The 14,469-nt window shown below is 58.8% G+C and overlaps 1 protein-coding gene across 1 annotated transcript; it reads right to left on the reverse strand.

Moving 5' to 3' along the window:
* On the reverse strand, positions 7,796-12,803 carry ARTN (artemin). The gene is made up of 5 exons (XM_021096838.1): positions 12,114-12,803; positions 11,743-11,890; positions 10,048-10,109; positions 9,634-9,781; positions 7,796-9,561 (listed from the first exon to the last, which is right to left on the reverse strand). The coding sequence occupies exons 3-5, from the start codon at positions 10,105-10,107 to the stop codon at positions 9,095-9,097; spliced, it is 675 nt and encodes a 224-aa protein (XP_020952497.1). The 5' UTR covers positions 10,108-10,109; positions 11,743-11,890; positions 12,114-12,803; the 3' UTR covers positions 7,796-9,094.

The following is a 14,469-nucleotide window of genomic DNA, read 5'->3' on the forward strand; positions in this document are numbered from 1 at the left end:
GTTTTCCGGGGAGGAAGCCAAAGTTGGAGAGGGTCGCGCTTACCTCGTCCCTGGGCACACAACTCGGGTAGCCGAGACCAGCCCCACATCTGACTGGCTGCAGGCAGACCCAGCAGTCCCTGCCCCTTACCCTCCGCTTGACCTTTTCTTAACGCTTGCCAGGGAAAGGAAGTAATCGAACGGGAAAAGACCTCTCCCTGCGCTTGTGCTCAGTGGAGGAAGCGGGCCATAGGACTGAGGCCTGAGAAGGTGGGTGAAGGCCTCCCTGAGAAAGTCCAGAAACTGGCTCTGAGTTTGAAGAACAGCAAGACTGGGGAGGAGGGAGGCTTGATGAGCTGTTAAGCAGAGTCCGGTGGGGATCTAGTCATTCGACAAACCTTTAACAAGAAAATGCTTGACGTACAGATAGTTTGTGTTCACTTTAAGAGGGAATGGGGGCCGGGAGGAAGGAGGGGGATGAGTAACAGAGATGAGGTTGGAAAGACAAGTTGGGAACAGTAGTCTCTTGAAGGAATTTAGACCTTATCCTCAGTGCAGTATGAAACCACGATGGGGTTTCAAGTGGGCAGTGATGACTGGATTTGCATTTTAGCCTCTCTCTGTCCTACGTAGGATACATTGAAGGAGGAAGGGGTAGAGGCTGGGGTGTTTGGAAGGATGAAGCAGGAAGCCAGCCTAAGGGAGCTGATTCCAGGTCTGTGCACAGGGCTGTGAAATGCCTTGGTCCCGAGCCTGAGATTTCATTGTGGAAGGTGTGGAAGGGGGAAGGATCAAGAGCACAGATTCTGGACTTAGGTCTGTGTTCAAAACCTGTCTCTGCCACTTTCTAGCCATAAGACCTTGACTTTTTTGGAACTCACTTAAAAAAAAAAAAAAAAATGAGGACAGTAATTCCTCCAGGGAAGGACAAACTGAGAGGGTATATGACTAGAGTGCAGTCTAGAGGCTGCATCTTGGTCAGTGTGAATTTTCTTCTTGCTTCCAATCCATGGCTTCTTTCTGGTGCCTGGGGGTCCCCATGGCAGAGAAAGAAGCCAAGTCTCACTAACAATGGCTCCAGAACAGACTTTATAAAACCGCCTGGGACAGACGGATGGAGTGAGCCTGGGGCAGAGTTGGGGGCATTTCTGGGTACCAGTCCAAAGGGGCTTCCAGGAGATGTGGGTGGGAATCCAGGAGAGCTTAGAGCCAATTGGGAAATGAATCTTTTTGAGCTACTTACAGATGGGTTTGTCTCTCCTCTGAAGGATAAGAGTAGGACATATAGGGGCCGGAACCCGTGGCAACACTGGGAGGGGTCCCCAAATTGAAGAGAGAGCCTTTCAGGAGAGGGAGCTTCTCTGTTGGTCACCTGAAACCACAATCCATGACCATGACAAATGAACTTCTCAGTCTGACGTTTTTCAGCCTTCCAAAATAGTGTGCATTTGGCACAAAACAAAACGAGGACCTGCCTATAGTCAAGAATTCTCTGGGGAGGTTTTCTCTGCTTCTACTTAGCGGGCATCTTTGTTTGTAGCCCCCTGGTTTCAGGGAAGAGGTTGGGTAAAGGGAGAGAAGGAATAGTCCCAGTTCACCCCTAGGGGTGAGAATAGTCCTCTGGGGGCCTGGCTTTATGGAGAACGTTCCAAGTAGACTCCCCACCGTAAGTCCAGGGAGTTCTTACAAACCAATGCCCAGCTGCAACAGCTAAGGAAAATGCCCTCGAGATGAGTGCCAGCTACTCAGCTTTGCTTACCTCTGTTGTTTCCTGCGTTTATTTATTTACATATTTATCATTTATTCATTTCCGAATATTTCACAAGTGTTTGCCAGCTCGTGGATGCATTAATTTTTTAAACTATATGTTTCGTCTATTATTTTTAGTTGTTTTCAGCAAGAAGCTTAGCCTGAGCCCTTGGGCCACCACGTTGCCAGAAAACCCAGTGGGCAGTTCCCGTCCTCCTGTGATTTGATTTTTTTCTGCTGCTGTTTGGCCCCACTGACCCCTCCTTCCCTTCATTCTGTTTGCTTTTTTTCCGCCACGGTGGTCACTCCCTCTTGGGCTCCTTCCCGGGCTTGTCCCTCTTCCTCCCCCTGTTCCTTAAATGCTGGCTCTCCAGCTCTTAGCCTCTGCTTCTCCTCTTACTCCTCTGTACCTCACCACTCCCTCGGCTTTGGCTTTGCGTTGCGATTCCTGGATCTCTCTGGCCCAGACTGGCCTGAGTTCCCGACCTTCAGATCCAGCTGCTGTCAGCCTCCTTGCCCCCTGCCCGTGGCACAGGCCCCTCACGTTGAATGTGTACAAACCTGAACTCACAGCTTCCTTCCTCCATGCCTTACCCCCATCATGGGCTGAAAGTACTACCGCCCCCGTGTTCCTTACCAGTCACCCATGCCAGACTCCCGGAAACCCTCCCTTGCAAGCTCTCACAACCTCCAGTCCTCTTGAGTTCATCACCAGGTCCTGTGGGTTGAGCCTTCTACCTCTGTCCTTCCACACTGCCTCTGCCCTAGGTCAGGGTGCCAGCCAGCACTTCTTGCCTGAACAACCCTAACTGCACCAGCTCTAACTGGTGCCCCCTGCCTTCCTCCTTCTAGTCAAAACCAGACACAGCAGCCAGGGCTCCATCTGTAACATTTCTAGATAATCCCACCTAAAACCCCTCAGTGGCTCCTCTGAAGACCAAGTCCAAACTCCTTGGTATAGCCTTCAAGGACTTTTATGACCTCTCTGGACTTTTTTTTTTTTTTTTTTTTTTCTTAAGTATAGTTAGAGTTTCCTTTGTGCTTCAGTGGGTTAAGAACCTGGCATAGTGTCTGTGAGGTTGTGGGTTCAATCCCTGGCTTCACTCAGTGGGTTAAGGATCTGGCGTTGCCACAAGCTGTGGCATAGGTCACAGATGTGTCTCCAATCTGGCATTTCTGTGGCCGTGGTATAGGCCTCAGCTACAACTCTGATTCGACCCCTAGCCTGGGAACTTCCACATGCCAAGGTTTGGCCTTAAAAGAAAAAAAAAGTATTGTTGATTTACCATGTTGCGCCAATTTCTGCTGCACAGCAAAGTGACTCAGTCGTGCACATATTTCCCAGGAGTGATTGGCTGCAGTTGCCTGTGCTGAACAGCAAGACTTTGCTGTTTACCCTTTCTGAATGTACTAGCTGGCATCCTCTAACTCCGAACTCCCAGTGCATCCCCCTCCCTCCCCCTCCCCCTTGGCAACCGCTAGTCTTTTCCAGACTTTTGTCTTGATGAGAACCCTCCCCCCGCTTCTCCATGAACTTGCTGGCTCTCCAGGCTCTTCTCCACTTCCCTGCCTTTGTTCATGTTACTGCCTCTGCTGAGAAGACTCTGAGTCCAGCTAGGGCCCGGGCCCATCAGCGGAAACCACACAGGGACAGTTCAGTATAAAAATTTGAAAGGATAAAGGGGCATTGAAGTAACGAGGGACTGGCTAGTAAGGGGCAGCCAAAAAAAAGAGGAACAAAAAAGAAGTGAAGAGAACGCTAAAGAATATGGGGATATCGGAGCCCTAGGGTGGAGACAGAGAGCCCGAGGAAGAGGCCCTCGCCCCTCGCTCCTGCCCAAGGCTGAGCCCCAGACCTTGCTGGAAAGGGCGTGCTCAGGGCAAAGGGGGAATTTACTTATTTATTTATTTTGCTTTTTAGGGCCGCACCTGCGGCATGTGGAGGTTCCCAGGGTAGGGGTCCAATCGGAGCTACAGCTGCCGGCCTATGCCACAGCCACAGTGACGCAGGATCCGAGCTGTGTCTACAACCTACACCACAGCTCACCGCACTGCTGGTCCTTAACCCGCTGAGCAAGGCCAGGGATCGAACCTGCAACCCCATGGTTCCTAGTCGGATTCGTTTCCACTGTGCCACAATGGGAACTCCTAAGGGGAATTTAGAGCTGAGCAGCAGTGAAGGCAATACAGGGTAACCACCATAAGCCCAATGCCCCTCACCCAGCCTCGTCAAATATTTCATTTGTCAAGGCTCAGTTCAAGTGCCACCTCCTTCACAAAGACTTTCCTGGCTCTTCTTCCCCTTCCATCCAGGCAGAGGTGATGCCTCCCTTTAGTGAGTGTAGGATCCTCCCCGGTCAGATGTTAAAGGGGGGACTTAGCATAGTCTTTGTTGTTTTTTTTTTTTTTTTTTTGTCTTTTTAGGGCTGCCCCCTCCGCATATGGAGGTTCCCAGGCTAGGGGTCCAATTGGAGCTGTAGCCACCGGCCTACACCAGAGCCGCAGTGACGCCAGATCTGAGCCGCATCTGCGACCTACACCACAGCTCACGCAACACCAGATCCTTAACCCACTGAGAGAGGCCAGAGGTTGAAGCTGCGTCCTCATGGATACGAGTCAGATTCGTTTCCGCTGAGCCACGACGGGAACTCCCCAAGGACTTAGGATCGTTGACTCTGCATTTTTTTGTTTCCTCGTTTAACCCACCTAAGATTGCCAGAAAAAATACAGGGACACCCAGTTCAGTTTGATTAACAGATACACAATTTTTTTTTGTATAAGTAGGTCCCAATTATTGCATGAAACATACTTACTAAAAAACAAGTATTGCTTATCTGAAATTCCAGTTTAACTGGATGTCCTATATCTTTGTTTGCTAAACCAGGCAGCCCTTCCCCCAACTCCACTCCAACTCTGGTCTCCTTGATGGCAGCACCCGTTTCTAGCTGACCCCGGACTCCCCATCCTTAGCCCAGGGTACGACTGTTAGTGCTCCGTGGTCGAAGGGCACAGGGCTGAGAATGACTGGAGGGAGCTGAGACTGGAGACAGGGACCAGTTAGGAGGATGAGCAAGAACCCAGTCCACGAAGTCGGACGGCTCCAACCGAATGGCATTGGGAAGAGAGGGCGGGGCATGGACTTGCACGGTCTGAGGATCTGAGGACCCACGGTAAAGGGACGTGACAAAGCTCCAGGAGTCTAGGCTGTTGCCCACGTTTTTGGCCACTAGAAGGAGGGTCATGCCATTCACTCAGGAGGGACCCCAGGAGGAGGTGTGGAGACTGGGGAGCAGGGAAACTCATTGATGTGGGCTCGCGGGGCGGGGCGGGGGGGGTGTCGGGGGTCCAAAGGAACGAACGGAAGATGTCCAGGGCACACGTGTTAAGTCTGAGGTGTCTGAGGCTCTGCAGACAGAAGCACTGGAGACACAGACCTGAGCTTAGGGCTGGAGCTACTACGGGAGCATCATCCGCTTAGAGGTCGTAACTGGAACCATGGGAGTTGATAACATGCTCAGGGAGAGTAAAAGGGGGAGAGAAGGCCTATATTGGAACCTTGATGAAAGCGTAAGGGGCAGGGAGAGGAAAAGGAACCCAAAAGGCGTCTGAGAATGAGCAGCCGGAGGGATGGGAGAAAATCCCGGAGGCTGCCGGATGGAGGCTCAAGGGAAGACAAGTGTTCCAGACGGGGTGACAACGCCGAGGGCCTCGAAGCATCCACAGGGCTCAGGGCGGGAGGTGGCCTCTGGGTCTAGCAATGATGTAGCCCCTGGGGACTGCAGCATGAGCTCTTGTAGTGAAAGAGGAGAGCGGAAACCAATCATATATTTATATATTTGTCATCACAGTGTCATTCTTTTATGCCGTGATATAGTCAAGCAAGGTTAAATGCAGAGAGAAAGGAGCTGTTCAGTAGGAAAGGCTGAAGAATAGGGAACCTTGTAAAGAATGGAGACAGAGAGCCTGCTGGGGCGGGGGGAGCTGACCACTGATGGAGGAATTCATCTAGCCCCAGGAGGTCATGAATAATAGTACCTAGAGCCGAGCAGGATACCTCGAGGGCCAGGGACGCCTACAGGATCTCCGAATGGGAGAGCCTGTGGACTCCCTACAATGGTTCACCTGATTGGTGGTTTTTTCGGCATCGAGGTGGGGTGGGGAGCATCCTTGGCGTTCTTCGGTTTCTCTAAGGACTCTACAGGTCTAAAGCAGGTTAAGAATCCCCCCTGTGAATAAGAAACATGACCTCCCATGGCACAAACTCTCCTGGATCCTTCCGCTGATCCCGCAGCTTTCTCTCCCACCTCCCCTCTTCAAGGCGAGCCCTCGGTTAGGCACCCGGTCCTCAGGCACTTGGTCACAAGGATCCCCAACCCCGGGAAACGAGGCGGCTCCTGGACAAGAGAGGAGGAAGGCCACTGGGCGGCGCGGGGGGAGCGTGCGGGTCCCCACCCCTTGATGCCTGGATGAAACTAATCTACAGGGGTGTTCGGGGTTCCCCCAGAAGCTGGAAGAACTGTCACTGCAAAGCTACCTGTAGTTTTCTGTCTTGCAAGAGGCAGTGACTTGGCACCCCTTGGAGGAGACTGTACCTTAGTTCTGGGACGATCGTTCAAATAGGTAACGTCGTTTTGCAAACGTGAAGCCAGACTGCACTCAAAAATGGAGACACAAGAGCCAGCTGTGGCCCCCTAGGAGCCAAAAGTGCTCTGCCTGGTGAGGTCAGGTGCCAGGAGACCTCTGCTGTTGTCGGCGGAGAGTGGAGCTCTGCAGCTCGTTTCCTTTGGGGAAAATGGCTTCGTGTGTTTCATTTTTTAAGAAAAGCAGCATTAGATGTGCTGTGAGTTGCAAACTGAGACTGGTTCCTCTTGGAGAAGTTGCTGTTTCATCCAAGATTTTGTGAGATGTTGGGCACCATCTCTCTGGGGCCCAGAATACAGCTGTGATTTGCGGGGCGGCGGGGGGGAGCCTACTCCCCCAAGGACTCACCATTTCAGGAGGGTTGAGAGCCAGTGCCTTTGGCTGGGTTCTAACCAGGCTCTCTATCTGAGCATCATCTATCTGAGCCTCCTGTGAGTGGCTCTGAAAGGACACGTCCACAGAGGGGCAGGGCCTGGAGGGTCTGCGGACCAGGCTAGGTGGTCCAGTCTTCCTAGGAGGGGTTCCCTGGTCCCGGTGACCTTGGAATTGACAGGATCTCCCCCTTTACCCACAGCCAGGGGCCAGGGCCAAGGCCTTCAAGAAGTATCTCCAAACTGTACAGCCCTGCAGCTATACAGTGGCCATACAGTGCCACCTCTGTGGTTAGCGGTGGGGGTTGGTGATTGAAGATGCTAAATCAGTTTAGAGGCAGAGAGGGGAGCCAAGGGGGTGTTTGAGGGCAGCATGAGAGCACCAGAGTTTGACCACACCTAGAGCAGGGGCAGTGGAAACAGAATGGACACACAGACTTGATTCTCCTTCGTGACCCGGGATGCACACAGCCCTCGAGCGCTCTTTGCCAGCTCCTCCCTCTAGCCTGGGAGAAGGGGCCACCTGTGCCATAGCAGGCGGGCACTGAGGCAGTTTGGAAGGGATTTTGGTTAACGGTGTCAAGTGCCTGAGGGATCCCAGCCTCAATCTGCCTCGATCTCCTGATGGCTTGTGCACCCCCAGCTGCAGCTACTGCCTCTGTGCTTGCATCTGCCAAGTCAGTGTCCAGCTGGGGGACCAGCATATCTGGCTGCCTCCTGGGAACCCCACCGGATGTCGGCATATGCTTTCCAAACGCAGGTCCTGCTCTTATTTTCAAAGAAAAAAAGTATATAGGATGAATTCTTGGTACCCAGAAGACAAGGTTTCACAGGACATACACAGAAGCTTAGAGGGAGGGAGTGCACTGGCTTTTTAATTTTTATTTATTTATTTTTTGTTTTATTTTTTGTCTGTTTTTTTTTTTTAGGCCCGCACCTGCGGCACATGGAGGTTCCCAAGCTAGGGGTCTAATTGGAGCTGTAGCCGCCGGCCTACGCCACAGCCACAGCAACGAGGGGTCCGAGCCTCATCTGCAACCTACACCACAGCTCACGGCAACGCCGGATCCTTCACCCACTGAGCGAGGCCAGGGATTGAACCCGCAACCTCATGGTTCCTAGTCAGATTCGTTTCCGCTGCACCATGGCGGGAACTCCGCACCGACTTTTTTAGAGATGACTTCCGGACAGGGTGGAAGACCCACCCCAGGGTCAGCATTAACCGCTCCTCCCTTCCAGACGAGCGCGTGTACCTCTTAGCTTCTTGCCCTTTTTCATAGTCTTTACCAAATTGAATTTAAATGATTCCGGAATTATTTATGGTTGTGCCTCCTGGTTTAAGCCTCCGGGCAGAGATCGTGGGTTCACCTCTGTACCCCTGGTGTCTCCCCAGCATCTGACATAAAATAGGTACTTGAGAAATACTGGTGAATGAATAAACGAGTATCCTGGTTCATTACCCAAGATGCAGGGCCCTCGAGGCACCCTCAGGCTTTTCCTGCTTTCTTAGCTCTGGGCTTCATCCCCCCAACCCAGCTTCCCACTGCACCCTCTTCCCCACCCTCAGTCTTTTCAGCTGTTCCCTTGACCTTGGTTGCTTCGCGAGCTCTCTGTGCTGAGCCATCTGCGAGCACAGGCAGTATCTACTGGAGGGGAGGACACCGATCAGGGCCAGTGGGGTGAGGCGACGCGGGGTTCTCTGCATCTCTGCCGTTAAACAAGGCCCCCAGGATGCCTGAGGTCTCAAAGGGAGGGCGTTCGCCACCAGCAACCCCAGGCTCCGACTGCTGGGCACCTGCAGGGGGTTGTGAGCTGGCCTTGGCCGCCCACTCTGCCTGTGGTCCCTGAGCCCTCGTGGCCCAGAACTCCAGGGTGGGGACGAGCAGTCCCAGGCCGGGCTTCCGATTGCTGGGAGTGGTCTCCATCTCCAGTGCTTCTCCCCAGGCGCCGCCCCCGCCCCCAGCCCCAGCCCCAGCCCAATAAAGGATCTGACAAAGCAGAGAGGTAAATAAATAACTTAGAAATAATAAATAGGGGTCCCGCTCCCGCAGATGCGTCCAAGGCCCGCTCCGGCACAGCCACTTCAGCAGGGCGCCTGCCTCGGGTCTCCTCCAAGTCCGTCCCCAGAGGCTGAGACCCGACCCCGCTGGGCTCCTCTCCGGAGGAGTCCCGCGTCCTCGGCCGGCTCAGGGCCAGAGCCTGGGCCAGGTGCGTCCGCGGGCTTCCGCAGCCGAGGCCTCTGGGGCTTGCGGGGCTGAGACGGGCAGGGCGAGGGCCGGGGGGCCGCCGCTCGGCTGGGCCGCGGCCCCGGCCCCGGCGGCCGAGCAGACGCCGCGCGGCCGCGGAGTCCGCCGTCAGCCCAGGCAGCCGCAGGCGGTGGCCGAGAGGCGCTCCACGGTCCTCCAGGTGCTGTTCACGTCCATGAACGAGACGGCCTCGTAGCGCGTGGGGCGGCAGCAGGGCTGGCTGACGGGCCGCGCGCCGGGGGGCGGCCGCAGGGCCCCGGCGCCCAGCAGGCGGGCCAGGCTGAGGTCGTGCGGGGAGCGCGCGCGGCGGCAGGAGCCGCTGCAGAAGCGGAAGCGCACCAGCTCGTCGGAGCGGTGGCCCAGGCCGAGCGCGCGCACCGGCACCAGCTGCGAGCGCAGGCGGCAGCCCCGCGCCCCCGCCGCCCGCGCGCGGCTCCCGCGGCGCCCGCGGCCGCCCTGGGCCCCCGCGCGCGCCGCGCGGGCCCCGCGAGGGGGCGCGGGCGCGGGCGGCGGCGGGGGCGGCGGCGGCGGCGGCCGCCGGGCTCTTCCGCCGCACGGACGGGCCGCGCGGCCCCCTGGAACGAGACGCAGTCACGCGCGGGTCCCGGCCTGCCCGCGCCGCCCCGCGCCCGCGCCCGCGCACCTACCCGGCAGGGGGCCGGCGGGGGGCGCCGGGGCGGGCGCGGGGCCTTCGCGGGGCGGCGCCGGGCTGTGGGGCGCGGGGCCCAGGGGGGCCTCGCCCTCGGCGACGCTGCTGAGGAGGGCCAGGGCGGCCAGGGCGGGCCACAGGGCGGGCTGCGCGGAGAGAGGTGGTCGCGGAGCCTCAGGGGAGAGGGCGCAGCCCGGCGGGCTCCAGGCGGCGCTCGCGGAGGGGCCGGGGCCGCGGGAGGGCTCCGCGCGCTCGAGGAATCCGCCCGCCGCCCTCCTCTTGCTCCCTCCCCGCCCGTTTCCCCGTCCTCCTCTGCCCCCTGCCCGGGGAGCCTGGCTGGCTGTCCCTCCCCGGCCAAGCCACCTCTCCTCGGTGCCAGGTGGGCGTCCCCGTCCCCGGGAGAGCCACTCACCTGCCGCTTAGGCCGGGGCCCGAGGGGCAGCACAGAAGGGCCAGGGCGTCCGGGCTCCATCTCTGTCGACACCAGGAACTCCCGTCAGCCCTCGTGGACCTGTTCCCCTGCCCCTCTCGAGGCAGCGGGGACCACTGACGGGTGAGCTGTCCTTTGAGCAGGTCATCCCTCCACTTCGGCTTCTCCAGAGGAGGAACAAGGGCCTTGGGCAGCCGGACTCAACCCGAGAGGAGAACCTAGCACCTGTCCTCTCTTTCAGACCTCACAGCTCCATGAGGTACCTGGGGTAGTGCCCATTTCCCAGACCGATGAGCAGACAAGGCTCAGAGTAGCTCAGGGATGAGCTCGGGTCATCCGCTAGACCCACACACCGGTGGGGGGAGCAGGGGACCTTTCTGCTCTGTGCTGCCGGGCTGGAGCTGCCAGAACCAGCTGGAGAAAGGAGCAGCTGGACACCCTTGATCGCACAGAGCCTTCTCTCCATGCCGAAGAGGAAGCTGTGGCCTGGAGAAGAATTAAGGTGCTTGCTGGTCTCTCTTTTTTGCTTTGTAGGGCCACATCCGCAGCATACGAAGGTTCCCAGGCTAGGGGTCGAATGCGAGCTGTTGCTGCCGGCCTATGCCGCAACCACAGCAACGCAGGATCCAAGCCGTGTCTGCGACCTTCGCCACAGCTCAGGGCAATGCCGGATCCTTAACCTATTGGGCGAGGCCAGGGAGCGAACCTGCAACCTCATGGTTCCCAGTCGGGTTCGTTAACCACTGCGCCACGATGGGAACTGCAGGATGCTTGCGGATTGATGTAAGTTATCCCACGACGGTGAGGCCCAAGCCTCAGCCTGTGCTGCCCACCCGGCATTGCCGCACCTTGTTCCTCTGTGATCCCTGTCTGGATGCAGAACTGCCTGACCACACAGATGTCCTTTCTTGTGACCACAGATGTCCCTCAAGGGCCGGCAGATGGTGGGGGGTTGATGAGCCCTCTAGGAACCTGGGGGCCCAGAGGCCGTGGCTCCCTATGGCCACCAGGGGGCAGCATCTGCCAAGCCCGTGGACTCAAAGCCGGGTGGGCTTTTCCCTTTACCCTCCGCCAGACTCAGGCCTGAGCAGCTCCCAGGAGGGTCAGCCAGGCTTCTACACCAGCCTGGTCTCTGAGAGCTGAGCCACACCGAGAGCTGATCTGGATTTGTTTCCCTTCCAGCTTCCCCTGGACCTGACAGCCTGGCCCTGCTCCTAGAAGTTTGCCCCATGAACCATCCTTCCTGAGCCCAGCCAGCCTTCCTGAGCCCCAGCAGCTTTTGTGAGCGTGCACCATCTAGCACCCCCAGTCACCTCTCTGGAGCCCTCATGAACCCTCACCAGCGGGCCTGCTCTTGGGTCCTAGTGGGCACTCCACCCCCCACCCCCCAGCACACGGAATGTCTGCATACCCGTGGGCCAGACCACCCTGGCATGGTCCTCCAGGGCCAAGGGTGCTTGGCTAACGGAACACGGGCCTGAGGAGCCAGGTTAGTGACTGTTCTCACTGACGGAGGGAAAGCTTGGCGAGGCCGGCGCAAGGGCCCCTGCGCTAGGGGGCGCCCAGGAGCAGGTCTCTGGAGGGCAGCTCAGGCCCTAGGTCTCCCAACCCAAGATCTGGGGCCACCTGGTCCTCCAGTGCAGGCCTGGCCTCCCCATCCACCAGCCCCACACTCACCCCGGCGGTTGTGTCGTGTTCCTCTAGGCACCTTTTCTGGGACCAGAGCTGGGCTTTCCCCCGCGGCTCCAAAGGCTCACGCCCAGAGCTCTGCACCTGGCAGCGCCTCTTTTAGCCAAAAGCGTGGTCTTGGCAGCCCGTCTGAGCCCTGCAGCGGCAGCCGGGGCCTCACATTACAGCGGGCCGCCCGGGCTGGCGGGCTAGCGCAGTCCAACAAGCGACAAGAGGGACTGGGGGGGCTGGGAGGGCCGGAGAGCCGCGCGGCGGGCCCAGGAGAGGGAGGACGCGAGAAGGGAGTGGAGGGGGACGACCCCGCCCGCTCGCCCCGGCCCCAGGGCTGGGACGAGGGGTGGGCACACAGGTCGGCTTACCGCGCGTGGAGGGCTCTGGGTCCGGGACACAGTGAGGGCTGGGACCCGAGGGACCTGCTGCTGGCAGAGCCCGCGGGCCGTGTCTGGGGGCCGGGCCCAACTCCATCCCTCCGCAGCCTCATGCCTGCTGCCGTCCGGTGTCAAATTCCAGCCCTGGCGTCACCGGATCCTGGGGTGGGGCCCTGAGCGCCCCCGCCCCGCCCCACCTTTCAGGGCTCACCTGGCTGCTCCACCCTCCGGAATCCGGTCCCCCCGGCTCCACTAGGTCCCCCGAGGTGTTGGGGGAGGAGACCCTGGGAAGGGCCCCCGGGAAAGAGCAGGGAACCCAGGCAGCGCAGGGGCGCGGACGCTGGGTGTTCAGAGTTTGCCGACACTTGGAGTCGGGAGTTGGGAGGCTGGACTGAGGGCGGGAGAGGGAGGGGACAGGCCGATCCTGCCTCGGGCCACCGGCCTTGGGGTTCTCCCCGTCTCTGCGGTCCCGGCGGGCCACTCTGCACGAGCTGCTCTCTCTGCTCCCGGCTAGTTTCTTCTCTCAGCAGACCCACGGGGCTCCTTGAGTCTGCGAGGCACTGCGCTGGGGCTTCCAAGGTCGGAGCCGGCTCCAGCCGTCCCGCCGCTCCCCTCCCTGCGGCCCAGGGGCTCCGCGTCCAGACGCACCTGCAAACACCGCCGCTCAGCCAGGGCAGCGTGGTAGGTTGGGGCGCTGGGGGCTGAAGAAGGGGAGGGTCCCGGACGAGGAACTTTTTCGCTGAGGTTTGAGGGATGAGCTGCAGGGCAGTAGTTCAGAAGCCTAACTGTGGCCACTCGGCCGGCGGGATGGAGGTTGGGCGAGTAACGAGCACAGAGGGATGGAAAGGCCAGACACTCTATGTCATGGCAGGGCGTCTGAAGTTTATCCCGGTGACAGTGGGGACAGCTGAAGGGTTTCAGGCAGGAGAACGGTGGCATCCGATGTGCCTTTCAGCGACTGGCCCTGGGTGCAGCGGGGAGGATGCTTTGGAGGCAAGTCTGCTAAAGCTGAAATGCGGGAGAGCGTGGGCTTCCTGGGCTCCTTTTGCAAACCCAGCTGGTGCCTGATCGGATGGGGTGAGGAAGCAGGACAGACAAAGGCATACCTTTGGCCTGGGTGACGAGGCAGAGGGGTTGCCTTCTGGCAGCTGGGGCTCCCAGAGGAGGGGCAGGTTGGGGGCAGGAGCTCGTGAGTTCAGTGTTGGACAGGTCGGGCTGGAGGGCCCGTGGATTAGCCTAGTGGGATCTTTCAGAAAGTGGCCGAATGTGTAGCCTGGAGCGAAGTCAAGAGAGCTGGGCGGGAGACGGCAGTTCGGGAATTGTCGGCCAGTTTGCAATCAGAAGCCGTGGGCGGGGACGAACGTGCTCAGGGAACGTGTGTGTGTGGACCAGCCGTACCCTGGCTCTGCAGCAGAACCCCCCTGTGGGCCTCTTAAAACTAACCCAATGCGGGCCCCGCCCCAGACCTGAATCAGAATGGCGGGGAGGGCGTGAGCCGCTTTCCACACCTGGACAGGTGCTTCTCAGCCAGGCTGAGAACAACGGCTTCGAAGGGAGCAGTTTCTGGGCAGTGGTGGGGACTTGCCAGGAAACCTGTGGGACAGGAGGCCGGGCAGTGAGCCGCTCTGCTCTCTGCTGCCTCCCCCAGAGGTGGTTGTGTGTGCTGGGGGGCTTCTTCCCCGGCTCTTTGTCAGCCAGGGCAGCTGCTTGCAGGCCTGCAGCCTGTGCCCGAGACCACTCGGGGGGCGCCATTCACGTAGGACACAGTATGCCCTGGCGTTTGCATCCTCAAGGCCTGTTTCCAGCAGAATCGAAAGGAGTTTCTGGGCCCGGCTGTCCTTCCGTCAGGGCCCTGTCTTCCCCTCAGATGAGGAGGCCTCTGGCTGAGGACAAAGCGCAGCAGTAAAGGGGCCTATGGGAAATCGGGATGGCACCTGGACTGGGTGGCAGATGAGAGGTGACAGGGCCAGCCAGCCCCACCTGTTGCTGCACAGCAGCTCTGGCAGGAGGCTCCCTCCAAGGCCTGTGGCCTCGGGGCAGGCGTGTGTTGGCTTCTTCTCAGGCCTGCCTGGGGATGCTGGGACAGGGAGAAAGCGGATTCCAGGGCTCCAGGGGGTGAGGTTGGGGGCAGGGACTAATGTTTGCCAGAGGGGGCCTAGAGCTGGGCAGTGCCTTCTTGCTGTGCACGGAAAGAGGGGTGCTGAGAGGGACCGGGTGCCTGTATGCTAAGGGGGAGTCTTTCTGGGGCTCAGACAGGGCTGCCAGGCCTGGGGCAGGTCTGTGGGCCGCTCTGTGTCAGAGGGTCAGCAGTGTGACTTTCTCGTGCTTGCAGGAATCTCTGTCCTGC

Source organism: Sus scrofa, chromosome 6 (genome assembly GCF_000003025.6).
Source record: "Sus scrofa isolate TJ Tabasco breed Duroc chromosome 6, Sscrofa11.1, whole genome shotgun sequence".
Classification (NCBI taxonomy): Eukaryota; Metazoa; Chordata; class Mammalia; order Artiodactyla; family Suidae; genus Sus; species Sus scrofa.